This window comes from Alosa alosa, chromosome 6 (assembly GCF_017589495.1).
Source record: "Alosa alosa isolate M-15738 ecotype Scorff River chromosome 6, AALO_Geno_1.1, whole genome shotgun sequence".
Classification (NCBI taxonomy): Eukaryota; Metazoa; Chordata; class Actinopteri; order Clupeiformes; family Clupeidae; genus Alosa; species Alosa alosa.
This window is the reverse complement of record NC_063194.1, coordinates 17,934,251-17,952,662: the sequence shown is the minus strand read 5'-3', so window position 1 is coordinate 17,952,662 and position 18,412 is coordinate 17,934,251. Positions and strand designations below refer to the sequence as shown.

The 18,412-nt window shown below is 41.8% G+C and overlaps 2 protein-coding genes across 7 annotated transcripts in view; one reads left to right on the top strand and one right to left on the bottom strand.

Annotated features, from left to right (window-relative positions):
- Positions 1-933: 933 nt before the first annotated feature.
- Positions 934-18,238, bottom strand: map2k4a (mitogen-activated protein kinase kinase 4a). 6 transcript variants are annotated; one of them, XM_048244685.1, is made up of 13 exons: positions 17,824-18,237; positions 16,592-16,627; positions 13,375-13,407; positions 10,843-10,945; positions 10,200-10,368; positions 9,947-10,066; positions 8,631-8,750; positions 8,459-8,510; positions 7,980-8,107; positions 3,042-3,123; positions 2,679-2,823; positions 1,904-1,949; positions 934-1,779 (listed from the first exon to the last, which is right to left on the bottom strand). In XM_048244685.1, the coding sequence occupies exons 1-13, from the start codon at positions 17,951-17,953 to the stop codon at positions 1,666-1,668; spliced, it is 1,278 nt and encodes a 425-aa protein (XP_048100642.1). In that variant the 5' UTR covers positions 17,954-18,237; the 3' UTR covers positions 934-1,665. The 6 variants fall into 6 exon arrangements, with proteins under 6 accessions (XP_048100642.1, XP_048100646.1, XP_048100643.1 ...); XM_048244689.1 differs by lacking the exon at positions 16,592-16,627 and having other exon boundaries at positions 17,824-18,238; XM_048244686.1 differs by lacking the exon at positions 13,375-13,407 and having other exon boundaries at positions 17,824-18,236.
- Positions 5,682-18,412, top strand: part of LOC125295451 (cytoglobin-1-like) — a 24,836-nt gene continuing 12,105 nt past the window's right edge. Inside the window, exon 1 of the mRNA XM_048244690.1 lies at positions 5,682-6,223. The gene's annotated coding sequence lies outside the window, so the exon portion shown is untranslated. The remainder of the gene's footprint in view (positions 6,224-18,412) is intronic.

Below are 18,412 nucleotides of genomic sequence, written 5' to 3'. Positions count from 1 at the left end.
TAGCACCAGGTCTTGTGAAGCTGTGTGCAAAAGTAGATCAATATAGAATGAAAATATGAGTGCTTTAGTTCATTATTTGCCAAGGTATGCTCATGCGTTTTGTAAAATGCCTATGGAAACTCCCCATAGGACTTTTTGTTATCCAAAATGCATCCTGACAATCAAATGTTTACTGCACATGAACCCCTTTGTGTAGAAGCATAATCCTGGTCTCAAATGAAAGGTAACACTTTGAGGTTTCTTGTGGACTATTTAGATTGTATGTCAGGTGTTCTGATATAGACTGACTACACAAAATATGGAATAATTACAAAAAAGTCTCTATTTTTGCATTTACTTTGTTGGTTCAATGAGTGTGTATAAGACTATACACCTGTACAACTAATACTGGATAACACAACATGAAGATTCAATTTCTATGGAGTCTTGTGAATATTTCAGTAACCATCTATGTTGCATCTAATTATTGTGCTGCAGCTACACTACAGCCAAAAGTCAGGGTATCACCAAAAGCGGAGGGGGGGGGGGCATTTTGGATCAAATTTAATTGAGACATAAGATTAGTCTGAGAATGTAAAGCACTATACAGATTGTACATGAAAAAAGTTTTCATTTTTGGATTCCCAAGAGTCAAAGCTTTGAAATGGTGTATAACATTACTATGCTACATAGCAATATGGTGCATACAATTGATTTAGAATGTTGGGGGTAGGTGGGGGAGGGGGGATAACCGTCCCGCCGGCGGGACACTGATCATTTTACAGTACATTTCAAATTAATGTATCGCTTAATAAATAGCATATAATATTGTGTGTTACAACATTGTGTAAATTACTGATTAAACTGTGTTGCTGACAACACTGACTTTGCACTGAAAAACAAGCCACAAAAACACATGCCAACACAATTCAACATCGAGTAAACACACAGGCCTTCTTCTCGCTCTCGCTCTTTTATTTATATCAGTACATATTTAATTGTACAGTTGGGACACTTTTGGCTCCCCTTAAAAGGAGCCTGGCACAACATTCCTCAAATGCACTTTCCATTATTTGACTCTGCTGTACACCCTAGGAAGCAAGGTTTCATTAAGATACAAAACACAATGCTTTAAATCACACATACATGGAAAGAAGTGGGACAATTCACAAAAGAGCATGATTCCAGTATGCATATTGAAATATTCTCCAAATCATATATTCCACAAGAAAATTGACATATAAATAAAATTCCAGATTTGTTTTTATTTTTCCTTTTTAAAAAAAAAAATCACGATACTGCATCCACATATGAGATGAGGTCTCATAATCGAGATGAGCCAAGACCATAATATATTCATTCAGTTACTATTTATACTTAAGTATATCTGTATCAGTGTCTGAGAGAATAGAGCAGAAAAAGAGAGGGAGAGATAAATAGAGACAGAGAGGGGGAAAGAGACAGATGTCAACAGAGGTGTGAGTGTTGATATTATACAATAATGAACTGAAATGAACACCAATCGCATTGCACCAGGTGTTGTTGCTGCCGCACTGGATGTCTTGTTTAACACTGCAACTTGTGATCAAGCGTTCCTTACACGGTCGCTTCGGTGTCGTTTGTTGTTTTTGATCAGAATCTCCATGGGGCGGAGACTCCTCTGTGTCTACCCAACGTTTGGGAGAGTCAGTCCACATACATGGGGGAGCTTGGAGAGGTGGGCATCTGATCAAGGATCCGGCACACATAGCTGGCCACATCCACCCGACGCTCTTCGTACATCAATATGAAAGGGTGTTTCTACAACACACCAAACACATAAATCTGAACAAAAGGCTAAGATCTGCAAAATGGATAGTCATTAATGAAAGATCAAAACAATAAACAGGCAGCGACATGTAATTCCAGAACTTACAGAACTTACCAACAGCTCTCTGTACTTTGGCCTTTTTGACTCATCCTTTGTAAGGCTGCAAAAAAAAAAAATATATATATATATATATATATATATATATGTATGAGGTTGCCTAGGCAAAAGTTGTGATATCAGAGAGGCTCATTTTCAAAATGGATATAAAGCACTACTACAAGCAATGGAAACTTTTTGTTGGTAAGCATTATGAAAGTCCTTTTAGACAAGGCACTCGTTGGGCATCCTATTCAGCAGAAATGCGCGTGCGCAAGGCTTTCACGACACCAATCTTGCTCCAGCGGCGAGTTCACAACACATGATTGGGAAGATGTCTTCACAACACACCATATGATTGGCTCAATGTATTCACATGTCGACGTTTTGCCGAGAAAGGGGTGGGATATGTGTAGACAACGGCCATATTGGCGTTACAAACTAACCCCACGCATTTATATGGATGATTTTTTGAGTGCTGTGTCTCCTCATTAGAAAGTCTCTGCCATTATGGCGCAGAACGAATCATATGCCGAGTCAGTTCCCCTTTTTACCAGCAGGTGGCAAACAAACTCTGTACGATCAGGCAGGAAGTTGCAGTCACGAGCACACACAGCAGACAGCAACATCCTACAATCATTTCTCATTCAATTCCACAACATAGAACTTTTATGCTTCACAAAGCTACTCTGAGTCAGACAGGGGAAGTTGCTTTCTTGTTCTCGGGAAACAGAATGACCCATGACAACAACGCAACAAAATGTCTTTACAGTAAAGGGGTGTGTGCTTTTACCACAAGTTGACAAAGTTGATGAACTTGGGGGAGAACTGCCTCTCCTCGGAGTTGCTGAGATGCGGGGGGTCCCCCTTCACCACCTGTGTCAGCTGGTCAAACACACTGCTCCACTTTGGGTATGGGAACCGGCCTGTGGCCAGCCCTGCTCACCGCACAGCACACACGGAAAGGCTGTGGCACTTATCCTCAAACCTAAACAGGAAAGACTATGAGAAGAAATCAACGCTGCTCTGTAAGTAGGCTACACACAGATCTTATCCCGCTATAACAACGCTCTCAGACTATGAGAAGAAATCAACGTGCTTGTCACACCGATATATTGTAAACACAGTCCCCTCTTGGTGATAACCAGAAAGGTGCTTACCAGCGTGATGCCCAGACTCCACACATCCGAGCGCACGTCGTAGCCTTGTCGGGAGGCGCTGGGGTCTATTCGCTCCGGCTGAAAAGGAAGCAAAGCAGATTATAGTGTTAATTTTGTCACCTATTTTTTAATTTAGTCCTAGTCTTAGTCTTGTGACGAAATGTCCTTTTAGTCTTTGTCATATTTAGTCATTCAAATATCATTTTTTTGTTAGTCAAGTTTTTAGTCTGAGCTAAAAGTCTCAGTCATTTTAGTCTAGTTTTAGTCAAAAAAGAAAACTAAAGGTATCTTAGTCTTAGTCAGTTTTAGTCAACACATTTTAGTCTTTTTTTATAACAAATTATTTCTGATTACCATTTGAGTCAAATAGTGTTTCACACATCTCAATTTTCCAACAATATTGTGTGTCCACAGGCTACTCGTCTGTTATAATTACTCATTCTGATTTTTTTTCAGTCAGTATGTTTACACATGCACAGGTAAGTCGAGCTACAGTTATAGCTTGGCTGGGATTTGACCATAGACAGTAAAAGATTTGACTGGACCACTGTCATATTCAGAGACCAGTGTTTCTCAAAGTGTGGTCCGGGGAATCACTGGTGGTCATAAGCTATCCCAAGTGGTCCATGAGCAGACGTGGTAAAATATAATATAGATGAGTTGTTTGCAATATTGAACCAACTTGTATGTAAAAACAGTTCTGCAACACTGTCTATGTAAGATATGCCAGTTTAAATCATACAGTATGAATCCACACAATAAGCAAAGTGCAAAGACAATAAGCAAAGGTGGTTCAGTGAGTAGGCCTATAGTGTAGACTAATTATAGGCTACTGTTGAAGTAGGTATAATCTTTTTTTTTTTTTTAGGGGTTAGTTAAGTGGTCCTGAAACTGAAAAGTTTGAGAAACACTGTCATAGACCAAAGTATTAATGTTTTACTCCGCGCCTAGCTAGATGGCGATATCGTAAACACAACACATTCCCCAAACAGACTCTCCATCTTAGCCATAGCTAACTTGCTAGCTAACTTTCCATATTAGCTTACTTGCTAGCAAACTTTGCATCATCAGTCTAACTAGTTAAATAGTTGACATTACATGATGAACATTTTCGTATGGACATTCTGGGGATGTTAATTTGTATGAGAGAAGCTTCAACTTCTGGTATGTAGCATTGTGGCATAAACCTTAGGTAGTTAGCTTGCTAACTCTGGCAGAAATCTCCAGTGTTATTATTCCATGTAGTTCCGTGTTGCAGCCACAGGGTTGCAGCAACAGCACGTAGACTAGCCTACAGGAAAGCTGTTAGCGTATGAACTCATTCGAATATTTTGAAAACGAACAGCTAGATATTCTGTCTTCTCATTTTGTAGACGAAGAGAGATTTTATCCTAGTTTTTTATTTCATGCAAAACATTTTAGTCTCGTCTTTTTTTTCAACAATAATGCATCTTAAGATAGTCTTAGTCAGTGTTTCAGGACATTACTGCCGTCTCGTCATCGTCTCGTCTTAGTCATAAAATAAAAGGTTGTTGACGAACATATTTCCTCTCGTCTCGCTTGACGAAATTAACACTAAAGCAGAAGAACCTCAGAAATTAGCACCAACACAACATCAGCTAATAAAGACCGCCATGAGATATACTGAGCAGCCAGGGATTGGATCTGGTATTAAAAATGCTATGGGCCGGTAGAGGAGGATAGTGGTCACTACCAATGGCTGCTCTAAATGCCTCAGTTTCAAACGATAGGGATGTGTATTCTCTGTGAAACAGACTAATCAACTTCATGTAAAACCTTTGTTTTCAAGTAAGACGTGTTTACTGTACTTACAGTAGGAAAGCATTTGGTAAGAATTTAGTATACCAACTTAACTTTAAATTTCACTGCTGGTTACGCTTGGAAATTAGACGTGAACCAAGGATTTTCAGACCAATTCTCTTTTCAGAATCGGTCTGGTGTCAGTAAGGCTTGAACTTCACAGAATCAACTCTAAACCTTCAAGCTCTTTCAAATCCCTGGGTCAGCATTACTTCTGACCCTGAACAAGTTTTGACAGTCACTTTAGACAGCATCAGTATAAGTATATATACTCTTTTGATCCTGTGAGGGAAATTTGGTCTCTGCATTTATCCCAATCCGTGAATTAGTGAAACACACACAGCACACAGTGTACACACAGTGAGGTGAAGCACACACTAATCCCGGCGCGGTGATCTGCCTGCATCAACAGCGGTGCTCGGGGAGCAGTGAGGGGTTAGATGCCTTGCTCAAGGGCACTTCAGCCGTGCCTACTGGTCAGGGTTCGAACCGGCAACCCTCCGGTTACAGGTCCAAAGTGCTAACCAGTAGGCCACGGGTGCCCCATCATAATCCAGTTCAAATGTATAGCTTTTTTTGTCAAGTGATATCTTACAGTAACAATAAATAAAATGATCAGGAAGCCAATTCCAATAAAACAGAGGTGACCCTTCTCGCCTAAAATAAATTAGCCTCTTCAGACATCGGCCTGAGAGAGTGGATCCTGAGGCTCATCTGCGAATGCTTGTCTGTATGACCTCAGTGTCCAGCGAGTCGGCCAGTGCCGTGTGCGGGTTTAGCAAGGTGCCGATGACGTCAGTGGAGTACTCCAGCCACGCGCCGCATGACCACGCCTCCTGCTCTTCCCCCGGTGTCCCCACCTTCTCCACTCCATGAGCTCACCCAGACGCCTGCTTTAGAGGCTGATGTCACCCCGCAGCACTGGGGCAGACTGCGGGCCCTGGGGGTGTTTACGAGCTGACAGCTACCGCACGGCTGTCTCACCGCTCCGTGCCAACACGGTCGTGATATAACCGTCCCGCGCTGACTCACACTCCAAAGGAGGAGGGGAGGGGAGGAGGAGAGGAGGAGGAGGAGGATGACAACATGGCCTCTGCATGTCTCAGACCCAGCACGTTTTTTTTCCATTACCTAACCGTAGGAAGTTTAGAGGCGAATCAGGGCTAAGGGCTGACGGAAGCAGACGGTCGCGCCACAAAAACACCGCGTCCTAAGCGCGCTGGCACAGCGAGCAGTCTCTTTTGTAACACTGGTGAGAATGCAGCACCAGGCGACTACAACCACCTACACCCACACCAACCTCATCCCTTGAGCTTGACATGGACCCAACACTTATGCTAGATGCACCGGGTGTCAAGTAAGTACAAGCAAATATAATTAAACATGTGAGCATTGTAAGATTACTCAACGAAATTCTGACTAAAAACCAGGCTACAAGGCTATGAGGAGCACTGTCCTAAAATGATTTGTAACCTCAAGCAACCCTCTGACTCACCACAATGAACAATGTCTCTATTTGTACGTGAGTGTGAGTGTGTGTGCCTTTTAAGTATATAAATGAGATACTTGAGATAAATAAACCTATTCAATGACTCCGAAACCCAAAATAAGAATGAGGCCTCTGATGATAAGAACAATGAGGAAAAACTGAAGCCACATAGTGAGGGCTCTGAGAGACAGGCGCCCCGTGCGTGGTCTGGGCTGGCTTTTTTTTACAGCAGGAGGCGGGCTGCTGAAGCCATGTGTCTGAGGGATGCCTGGGCTATGAGCTCAGAGCTGGGGGAGAGCCCAGACTCCACTGGCCCATTCTCCAAGATCCATGAATGAACCGGGCGGCGATAGGAGGGACCAATGCATGAGAGAGAGAGGTAGAGAGAGAGAGAGAGAGAATTGCTGTTCTGGCAGCCCTGCTACCAAATTTAGCATGGAAACTGTTTGGGGGGGAGAAAGAGCCAAAGAGAAAGAGAGACAGAGAGAGAGAGAGAGAGAGAGAGAGAGAGAGAGATAGAGAACAGAGGGTGATTTGGGGTGCTCCCTGACTTGCGTCACGGCGTGGCGTAGTGCCGGGAGAAAGAGATATATCTGGCGATGACGAAGACCCTCTGAGCTCATAGCTTTGGCTTGTTGGAGACCTCCACAGTCATGTCACACACACCACACGAGGCTCACACACAAATAAACATATCAAGCACCCTGTACATACAAACAAGCTTGACCTCCATGCACCCTCCAAACCCAAATACCACAGGTGGCTGTAAAAGAGCCTGCATATAGCACACACAAAAATATATCCCCTTCAAATTAAGTAGCCACACACACACACACACACACACACACACGGCATTAAGAGGATGTGTGCAGTGGTACTTTTTTTGGTGAATGGTGGTGCCTCTCTGCCTTCTGTGGAGGCTGACGGCAGTGTGGAAACTCCCTCTGGGGATCTACCAGGAGTGGCCCAGATTTGTAAATCTGAGCTGCATCTCACAGCAGACAAGCCACTCGCCTCTATCTTTGCAACCAACATCTACCTCACTTCCCAGCAATCTGTTCCTCTACTCCCTAATCCCCTATTCGGTTGTTAAGTCCGACGTCACGGGCCCAACAGCTTTTTGGTCAAAAAACGTTTACTAGCGCAGCCAGCCGGTTTTTGCAACCCGTAAACCTAGTCACCATCACCTCCGTTTTATTGAGGGTAAAACAAAATCGGTTAACTTTAATAGAGCAATTGCTGTAGCTGTGCAGCCAAATGATACAATCAAGGGTTACGTGCAGGCTTCCGCGAAAAATAGGATTTTATTAGGTTGAGGCGTAGCGAGTAGTGAGTAGTAGGATGATTTCTTAAAGACTACACTGAATAGCGGAAAAAAAATGTTTTTGTATTTTACTGAGAAAACTGAGCGTCTCTAAAAGCTGTTGGATCCAGAAAAAGATTTATTAGCCTATTATTGAATCATTACTTAATAACCAAATATTATTTTAACACTTACCACCTACTCCATTACACTGTGAAACACTTACTATGGGAAGGTGTCAGTGTTAGTTGAAAGTGTGATTTGAAAAAAGGGGGAAATGTAAAATATAACACTTGTGGGGAGGATACATAAACCACTTACAGCCATGTAAGGTCTGCAGCCAGCATCTCTGGTTTTGGCTATGGAGTCCACCAGCTGGCCACTGATGCCAAAGTCACAGAGCTTAATGTTGCCATTCCGGTCCAGGAGAATGTTGGATGGCTTTATGTCTGAGAGAAAGTTAACAATTTAACAACAAGAGAGAGAGAGAGAGAGAGAGAGAGAGAGAGAGAGAGAGAGAGAGAGAGAGAGAGAGAGAGAGAGAGAGAGAGAGAGATGAGGTCCGTTATGTTCAGAAAGTATGACAATGGTCAGCTTTACACTCCCATATATACCACTGAATGACTCAGTGGATTTACAGATCACAAGACAAGATTAATTTGAAATGTCTAGCACATAGATGAACCAGGCATAAGCAACAGTATGGGACAGAGGAAGTCCCATATCTACATACTGAATGAGTCAAAGTGAATAAGTCACACACAGCAAGATAAGATTTAGATTCAGAACATTTTTCCTACCTCTGTGAATTATTTTCAAGTTTTCTTTTAAGTGGTTAAGTGCTTTCACAGTCTGTAAGATAAGCATATGGAAGACATTGAAAAGTGTTTCATTTGAAGTCGCTGTGCCAAATTCACTATGAAATAGTTCAATTTAAATGATTGATTAATAAAAAAAAATATATGGACTTACAACTAATGTTATTTTGCCTAAAATTTCTTCAGGAATAACATCATCTAATTCACCATATACATATTTGTAGAATTTGTCCAATGAGGTAGACATGAGCTCCATACAAATCCAACAGTCTCCCTGGAAGACAAATTTGAATTCAAAAACACAAACAACATCCACAGCATAGACATCAGATAATACGGTACTCAAAGGGCCAGTCTCCCATTCCCTACTCCTTGACTTCAATTAAAATCTCCACTGAAAAAAAAAGCCTCGGACTAGGCTTAAAGGTGCCATGTGTAATTTTTGCCAAAAAATCAATTCATACTCCACATTCCATAAAAGATGGGGGCAGTATACCTCCAGAAAGTGAGTTGGCCTACCCTAGAGTAACAACCGAGAAAAGTGTATTGCAGTTTGGCTGGTGGTTATGTTGCCCGCATACCGCCTCCCATGGCCGAAACTGGTATTATGACACCTGTCGGGCTGTGGGTAGTAATTTAGCATGCTAATTCAGGTTGATATCTCTGCAGCACTATACCTTGTCATTTTTTTAATTACATCATCACCCTTATTTCTTCTCATTCTTTTGATGCGTGTAGCTCATTTTTTGGATATTTTTACCTCAATTCTTACACACGGCACCTTTAAACCATATACTGTACAGGACACCAACCCAGAATATAACATACAAACTCATACCTCATACACATAACCCATGGACTTGGTCAAATGTCTTCAGTCCGTATTAAATGCACTATTATGAGACTACTGTAATATACTTCATAGTAGTGTGACGGAGTACCGTCACTACATTGTGTATGCGCTCTGACTGCCATACCACCAAGCCTGGCTCTTTGCCGTTGCAGTCAAGTTGCAGGTTTAGTACCCCGGACACCTAGGTTCAAGACCGGGTGGGGTCACTGCTCTCTCCCTTCGCTACATATGGTGTCAAAAATGGGATGGCTTGCCGTGAGGTCATCGGAAGCTTGCCCAATGTGTGAATCGTGTGAGGGACCACAAAGAATGGGTTTACCCCAGAAATGGGTGAAGCATGTGTGTGGGGCACCCTGGGATGGGAGAAGTACGGCTGGTGGTTGCGTGAGGGATGCCAGTGCGCATGAATTACATTGGCAAGTTTCCCAAAGGGGAGGGCAGTGTGACGGAGTACCGTCACTACAATTGTGTATGCACCCTGACTGCCATACCAACTGGCTCTTTGGCGTTGCGGTCAGTTGCAGGTTTAGTACCCTGTGGGGGCATTGCTATAGACATCGCTATAGATAGCATTAGTGGTAGATACATGCAAGAGTTGAGTGCAAGTTCTGCCTGACCTCTCTGAAAAGTGCCCCATAAAACTGGACGATATATGGACAGTCGCTGCTCCTCATGACCACGTCCAGGTCCATCAGCAGCTGCTTTTGCTCCTTCTCATCCACTGTTGACCTAATCCTCTGCCATTTGAAGTGCACAACATCAGTACAACATTAATGTTTCATGAACATCACAGCTGACCCACACAGCAATTCCACAAAGCTAGCATTGCTTTAGCTGAAACTAAACCATGCAGCCTGGGCGAAGGGTTACCTTGACAGCCATGATCTGGTTGCTGGGCTTGTGCACCATCTTGTTGACAGAGCCATACGCACCCCGCCCAATCTCGCCCAGGTCCTTCAGGTCCTCTGCAGTGAAGTCGCAGAGCTGCTCCGAGATCTTCAGCTTCCCCGAAGACTCGATGCTTCCCCTCAGCCGCTCTCTGAACCCCACAAAACCAAGCAGGAAGGGTGAAGAGAAATACAGTTAGCAAATGAAAGGTCCCTTCTGATACACAACACTGACTGATGGAGTTACAGTGAACATGGTAAACAAGAAAAGAATAAAGAAAAGGCTGGGGATATGACGAGTATGGATGACAGGATAAACAGATGGATAGATAGATTAATTGGTTCAGGGGAGGGAATAAGAATGAATATGGACCCTTTCAAGAGAGTTCCATTATCAGCATCATAGTTGGCCCCACAAGACTTCCTTTTTAACATTCCATATGTTATCTTAATGCAGAGGAAGTAGATTGGGGCCCAAATAGAACGTTCAAGCATTGTTTTTGTTTTTATTGTTGAAAGGGTCTATTTGAAAGTAAGAGTAGAGGGAAGGAGGAGGACAAGGAGAAGAAGAGGAAGAGAAGAGAAGAACAGCATGGGAAGAAGATGTAAGCTGAGGTTTTACTTACATGTGTGGATTCTGGAAAGGGGGCGGAGCAGTGTTGAGCGTGAACCTGGTGCTAGGTTTGATTGGCGGATTGGCAAAATTTAGCTTCAGTGCTTTGCGTTTGCCTGACAGAGAAAGCACAGAGCGTTAGCTACGACTCTTCAAGAGCACTGAGAACTTATAGGGAAAGAGTGTAGCAAACAGCAAACACCATACACCAATCAAGAAATAGTGAAGGGGCACTTAACTCAAGGTATGATAGGTGTGAATAAAATACTACAAAAGAATACCACTTGCATGGCAGACTACTTGGTATTTGGATGACAAGGACAAAACTCATGCAAACTGAACCACCAAACACACAATGATTTGAAAGGACGCCACCCAAGTCACCCAATACCAGCATGCACCGCCACCTCCACCACAGCCATGATACAGGCTTCCCCGTGCTTCAGGAGAAAACATGGCCAATTAGTATTTCTCTTCAACATTGCAGTTTTCCAACATGGACATACTTACCCCCTCCAAGCAATTATAAATGACCAGAGACAAAACAAATGACCCTTCTCAATTTTCCACTTCCATCACTGTTGACAAGGAAGGTCAAGTTTTGTAAATTGTCTCGTCAAATTCAGTGTGAGACAGGTTGCAAGGATATGACTAATTTGTACACAGCAGAACAGCCTGATCAGTTAACTCACTAATCAATGCAGAGCCAATTAACATGAAGAGGAAAGCTGATTTGATTCATGTCAGGCCACACCTCACTAACTTGTCAGATAGTAAGACTTGGCTAAATATGTCAAGTAGAAGAGAAGGCCACATTACTCTGTAGGGGTACTGTACACAAGTAATCTCTATGGCCTGTGGCATAACATAACAGTGCTCTCTATGGCCTGTGGCATAACAAGCAGTGTATTCGTGCTTATGACTGATCACTTCTCTCTGGTTGCTAAGGTTGTAGAGGTGAAATGCTAGATTAAAATGGCAAGAGTCTGAGAACGACTGGTTCAGAACAGAACAGTCAGCCGTGTAGCTGAGACAATCACTCACAAGTGTTCCGATATGTCTATGATGTAAATGTATTTCTCCACTCTGGTATAGCCATATGAACCTTGCAGACAAAGCTCATATTTCAGCGATTTCTCTCACAAAGTCATCTTAACCCCACATCAATTCCAAAGGCAGATCAAATTAGGGCCTTCTCTGCAAAACAGAAACCTGCATATATTTTGATATGATATAATAATCTGACATGCACAACAACGGTCATGTTCAATCAGGTCCGTAAATACATGACATGGGGCATGGGCCTACCTAAAAGAATTAATAATCCCTCTCAAAGTATAACTTGCAGCCTCTTGGTATTCTGTAGATGCACCCATCGCCTACCACAGAGGAAAATTCTGTCCCATCTGGCAATGTGTGTTTTTCCAAAGCAGAGGTTAGGCTAAGGTAATAACAATCTGGTCTGTTTGGAGTGGGGGGTGTCCCACAGAGAGACTCAGAGGAGCTTTGACTTCACCTTGAGAGCAAATAATGCTGTTTGTTCCCTTTCCTCCGGGGGCATGCCACAAGAATGCATGGGTTGGACTAGAATCTCCACTGTGTTGCTCTGCTCTGCAAGCACCTCCATGTCTCAACAGGCCAGGGTTTGTTTAGTGCTCATGCCAAATACTCGTTGTGATGTTTGAAAGAAAAGGAAAAAAAACAACAAAATGCAAACTGGAAAGAAGGAAAAAAAAAAACTACTTTGTGACAACTCCCAAGCATTAGCCTACTTGCTTTGCTGGTTAGTGTTAAGCAGTCTAAAACTGAGACCAAGGGTGAAAAAAACCTCTTGTAGAGCTTCCATTACAAAGATAAAATGAAAGGGGGAGAAAGCCCTTTAGATCACATGCAGATTTGATCAAATTATTTCATTCGATGGCAAACTTGGTCCCATGGAGATCTACTGGCATGTCATTGGTTTAATCAAGAGGACCATGTCACCATCAGATTATCCAGGGCTACAAATCAGGGTGGCCCAATGTCAATGGAAGCTCTTTGCCCTAGGCTTGTGCCGATTTCTGATCATACCACTGAAACTATTTGGCGTAATGGAAAAATGGTAAATAAAAATTGGTCAAAGATTGATGATGAGCTTTCATATTATACAGCTATGCAACATTCCTGAAACAATACCTGCTCTGAAAATAAGATGCGGCCAAAAACAAAAAGCAGTCCTGCTGATTGCCTTGTCTAGCTAAACCTAGATCTTCAATCAACACACTTGCATGTGTTTTTCAGTAGTATTTCTTCTAAATTCTTCAGTTTGGAGAAGACAAAAAGCTTCTAGCTCAAAGGCTTCCGAGCACTAACTCTGGAAAGTGGGTAATTGTTACCATTCATCGTGTGTCTCTTTGGTCACATCTGCACCGGCACAAGCCTACAAGACCCCCAGATCGTCACTTGGATTAGTGTAGAACAGAGACCAGACTCCCCATACCAGGCCATCAGGCGAAACAAAGTGTTGACAACTGTGGGTACTGTAGCAACAAAAGGATTGGCTTACTTTGGGGAGCTCCAGACAGGTTTATCTGAAACCCTGGAGGTGAGAAGAAAACAGTTCATTTTGATCTTTTTTAAAAATATTTCCCAAAACCAAAGTAACTTATTTCAAGTTACAAGCCTCTGTCCCCTTGTCCTCTGGGGAGGTAATACGGTCACAGCTAGCCACCTACAAAATTAGGCTAATTAATTAAAAGAATATTACTCCACATAAACACATAAAAACGGTCAAAGACAAACTTCATTTCATCTAACCCTGGCCTAACCATATTTTCAAGGTCATTTGACTGACGTTTCCCAGGGCCCAGTCGTGATTGGTGAATATGTGGCAGCTGGGTTGAAAAAACTGCACCATAGTTGGCAGCACAGCACGGGAAACACATCCCTAAGGCACTTTGTTCAATGACAAATACTATTGGTAAAAAAGAAAACAGTATTCCAATGGCCTGGTGTCAATACTTGGTATTCAACTGACTACATAACTAGGCCCACCTGCCCTAGACTATGAGGTAAACTACCTTGTTCAGTCCATTATCCTACAGCTAGAGCACTGCTTCATTTATCCTATGCAGAGGCAGTGGGCTAGTTGACCTCTCACTCTGGGTTCTATTTAAAATGATGGGCAAAAGAGCAAAGTCATTCAGTGAGCAGTGTCTCGTGCATGATCTAAAGCTATTGTGAGGCGTGTGGGAGAATGGAGCTGACCCGCTGACCTCCGTGCTTAGGATCTTGCTCATGATATTAAATTAGCAAATATATCTTGCCTAGTTATTAAATTAGCTTTATTTTTTTATATCAAGGCCCTCTGTGTTCCGTCGGTTCCAAATCTTAAAATTTTTCAATTTCAATGTTTAACTTTTGGGTCGGTGAATCAATTGGTATTTATGTTGGGTGTCCACATCAGAGAGAATGTATCATAAATATTACATGCAAAACAGAGAACACACATAACAAACAAAAACAAATCAGGAACTACTTGAGCTATGGCATAACTTGCATTCAGCAGAGCAAGTGTGCAAGGGAACTACATAAGACTTAAAATGAAAAAAGGTGATGAAGAAAAGGAACCATGATAAAAAAAAATAAAATAAATATATATATATATCATGACGGGCAAGAAGAAAGATGAAAAGTCATAGCTAAGGTTACTTTCTTGGGGCAGCTCACCATTGTTCAGCATCAAATCAGGAAGGTTAGGGTAGTCAGTAGCAAATAAGTAGGGGAAGAAAAACATCATGGAGGAAATAGGTTTCAGTGCCGCTCACACACGCACACAAAAAATCAGTGACATAATGACACAAACATGAAAAGACAAATCAGTCAAGTAAAACAGCCCTTCTTGGTTACTATTGGCACAAACAGAGATTGATTTTTCATATCAGTGCCCTAACAGCTAAAAAGCATATTTATATAATATTTGTAGATAATCTGTAAAGTATATTCTTTTTTACAATCATTTATTGTGACCACTAACACCAACATAATTTTGAAATGCCACAATATTTCATTAAAATGATCTAACAAGCTTAGCCTGAGTAAAGCTTATAGGCCTACATGTTGTAGGCCTACAGCATCCCATGGTTAAACATTTACCATAACAAACTCCAATGTTTGTTTAAATTTGACATTTATCTAACAAACAAGCAATCATAAATAAGGAATGGGTGAGTTGAGTGATGCCCTCTTGTCAATCTGAGAGATGGCCATTTGAATGTCTCACATAAGTCAGAGCAGAATTACTTTGAAAGATGTGTAAATCTGGGAAATCTTTTTGTCTGAAGTTACTAAATCACTAAACTAAACCACTATCACTTGCTCTGGACAAAATTCAAACACATATCCAGAAATGAAGAACATCAGCTCCTGGGATAGGTAGCCTATAACCGCAGACATCCAGACATTCTGAGAACACTTTACATAAAGGAGGTTAGCAACCACGACTATGTGAAAGCCATGATCAGAACTCTCTACAATATTTGGTGAAAACATTCTAAGGAAGGATTACATGCAATGAATCTGATAGATTTCAGTAAACTAAATTACACATTATATGGGGTTGTTATTCCCTTCCTCCTGTGCCATAGCCTACTCACTCGTCATAATTACAAATGCACTATGAGTAACTGCAAGTGCACATTGTGTTTGTTAACATCGAGTAAGTCACTGATGTCAAATATTCAGTCCTCATAGCCAAGACTCTATGAGGCCAGCCTGTTTTCAAAATGCTGCGCAAATATAGCAATATAACGTTTTGATTGTGTGTGGGAATGGTGGGGTGGCTCAAGGATTTAAGGTATAGCCTGGGTGAACCCAGATGAACCTGTTAGCAAATTTGAATTTGCTCTGCAAGTCACTCTACAAAGGATCCCATTGATGCCCGTTTCCGAATCACTGAAAACCCAGGATCCAATCACTAATCCGGCACGGAGGCCTTATATTATTCAGATGGGTAGAACATTCAACACAATCAATGGCAGCGCTGCTGGGGACAGGAATAAACAGATATGGATGTGTATTTTCTTTAGAATTTAGTAAATAACTGCATCTGAAACCTTTGTTTACAAGACAGATGTGTTTGCACTTCTGAAATGATTTGATAAAGAGTTTAATGCACCAATTTATGCGCCCCTGGAAGTTGTCAATGAAGTCTTCCCAGACCCATTCTCAATCTAAAATGAGATTTGAGAAGCGGTCTGGTGTCAGCCAGGCTATGCCAGCCAGGTATGTTTTGTTAACATGTTTACCTTGGTGAAGTTAGCTCCCAAGTCCGAGCTTGGAAGATCCATAGCAGGAAATATGAAAATGTATGGGAAAACTTCCAATTATGGCACAGGGGGTAGCGAATAAGGAAGGAAGGAAGGAAGGACAGAAAGTTGATGAAAATCTCCTATGGGTAATTTCCATGGGCAGTTTACTGGAATATCAAATGTGCTCAGCTTTCTTTTGCCGTTCTAACTTAGTGGTTGCTAACCTCGTTACCACGGGGAGTTCTCAGAAAGCCCGGATGTCCACGGTTACGAATAAAAAAAAATACTCCTGGTGATTGTTTGCTCATTAACCTTTTCCGTCCCAAATTTGCAGACATGCTGTTAAGCTGCAGTACTATGTAATGCTAAAGTGACCCCATGCCAATTGCATACAGTCTGGGACAGTCACTGTACCTCTACAACTCTAAGCTGCTTCTAACGTTAGCTATGAAAATTAACATTGACAGTAGCTACCTGTATCACACTGACATCTCCAGCATGTGTTGGTTTCTGTAAGTTAAAATGAAACATTTATGTTGTAAAAACAAACAATTTATTCTCAAATGAATAATGAAATGCTAGTTAGTAACCCTGGTATGCTTAACGTTAACTGTTAGTCACAGGTAGGAAAGTACCTGAAAGCTTAATCTTAGCCTTAACAAATTTGCACTTTGCAGGGGCGCAAACCATTTAAAGATCTAGCCCTAACTGATAAGCGTTGAGTTGATTCCACTCAACCTTGTTAACTAGCCAGCATGGTTTAAGTATGGTGGTCTTTTGATGATATATCATAACATTGGCCATGCATCTCTGAGTAAAAGGTGTGCTAAAAAATCCAAAATAAACATCAATGTTATTAACGTTAGCATGCAAACGTTACCTAATTGCATACTGTTCGTGGTAGCTAGTAACGTTAAGCTAGCAAATGTAGTTTATCCTCTGAATGGTAGAATAATACCCATCATTGACGTTAATAATGCCTGAATGTCGTTGATGAATTATTTTGCTAATTTGCAATTGCCTCTCTTCATAATCAAGCAGATAACGTTAACGTCACTGTAGCCTAAAACCTAAATCAACTGATTGGAATGCCGTAACGTTAATGAACAGTGTTGGGTGAATCAGTATCTACTAGCTGACGTTAGCGGCAAGGTAAACTGGTCAACCAAATATGGTTTGCTAGAGATGACTGGCCGAAGCTAGCTAACTTAAGTATATTACTGTAGGTAGTTTTGCCTATCTTATGTTACCAAGATCCCAGTCCATTGGGTAAACTGTGACATTGCTGGATAGCATAGATAAACAAACGAGACAGCAATTCACCGTAACGTTAACACCCTAACGTTACCATCGTCGGCTGTCATAACGTACCTAGGCTAACGTTAAAGAATAATAATAATAATAATAATAAATGATAATAAATAGTAACGTTAATATTAACGTTAATCCTAGTTACATAACCATTAAGGTAATAGTAAGTAACATAGCTAAAACACATGAAGAATCTATCTAAATGTAAGGGTAGCTGGTTACAGATGCTACTTCGTGAGGTTTCTTATGACACTATCAACGTAATTTCTGCTCAGCTAGTAGCAAGCTAACATACATATTGGTGTAACGTTAACGTTAGCAGAAGCAGAGTTCAACAACTTCGCGCGTTGTTATTCATAACATGATCATAGCCTCTTTGTTTCCCTTCATCTTACCCTGCATGCTGCTCATAGTCGTTATGTGTTGAGACTGGGCTTGGTGGTGATGTATTGTTGCTGTAGATCCTGCGTTATTGCTGTTGTTGTGGCTGGAAGATGTTGAGTTGCTGGGGCTGGGAGTCGCCATTGTGTATGAATTCCAGCAGCAGCACTAGGCTGCAATGCAGATCCCGAAAGTAACTTCACCTCCTACGCTCAAGACAGGAGACAAGACACAGCAAGAGAGCTCCACCGAACCTAAGTCCCACTGTTGTTACTACTAAAGCTATAAATGTAATCGTATCTTGCCGCTAAACGGGGTCAGATGGTTTGGTTAGCAAGCTTCCTAGCTAAGACAGTAATAGCATGGACTGTAATCCAGTTTCAGTCCATTCCATAGCAGACACAGGACACCTAGCTTCAACACTCAGCACTGCACACCCACGAAGCTCAGTCATTTCAGTTATCCAGAAGTGTATCTTCAGTGTGGGACGGGAACACCCGCGCGTGACTTGTTTATGGAGGACAGTCATGAGCTGCCACACGTTGACATATTTTTTGACCTTTAATATGTAGGCTACTAATGTCTGAATGCTGCCGTGACCTC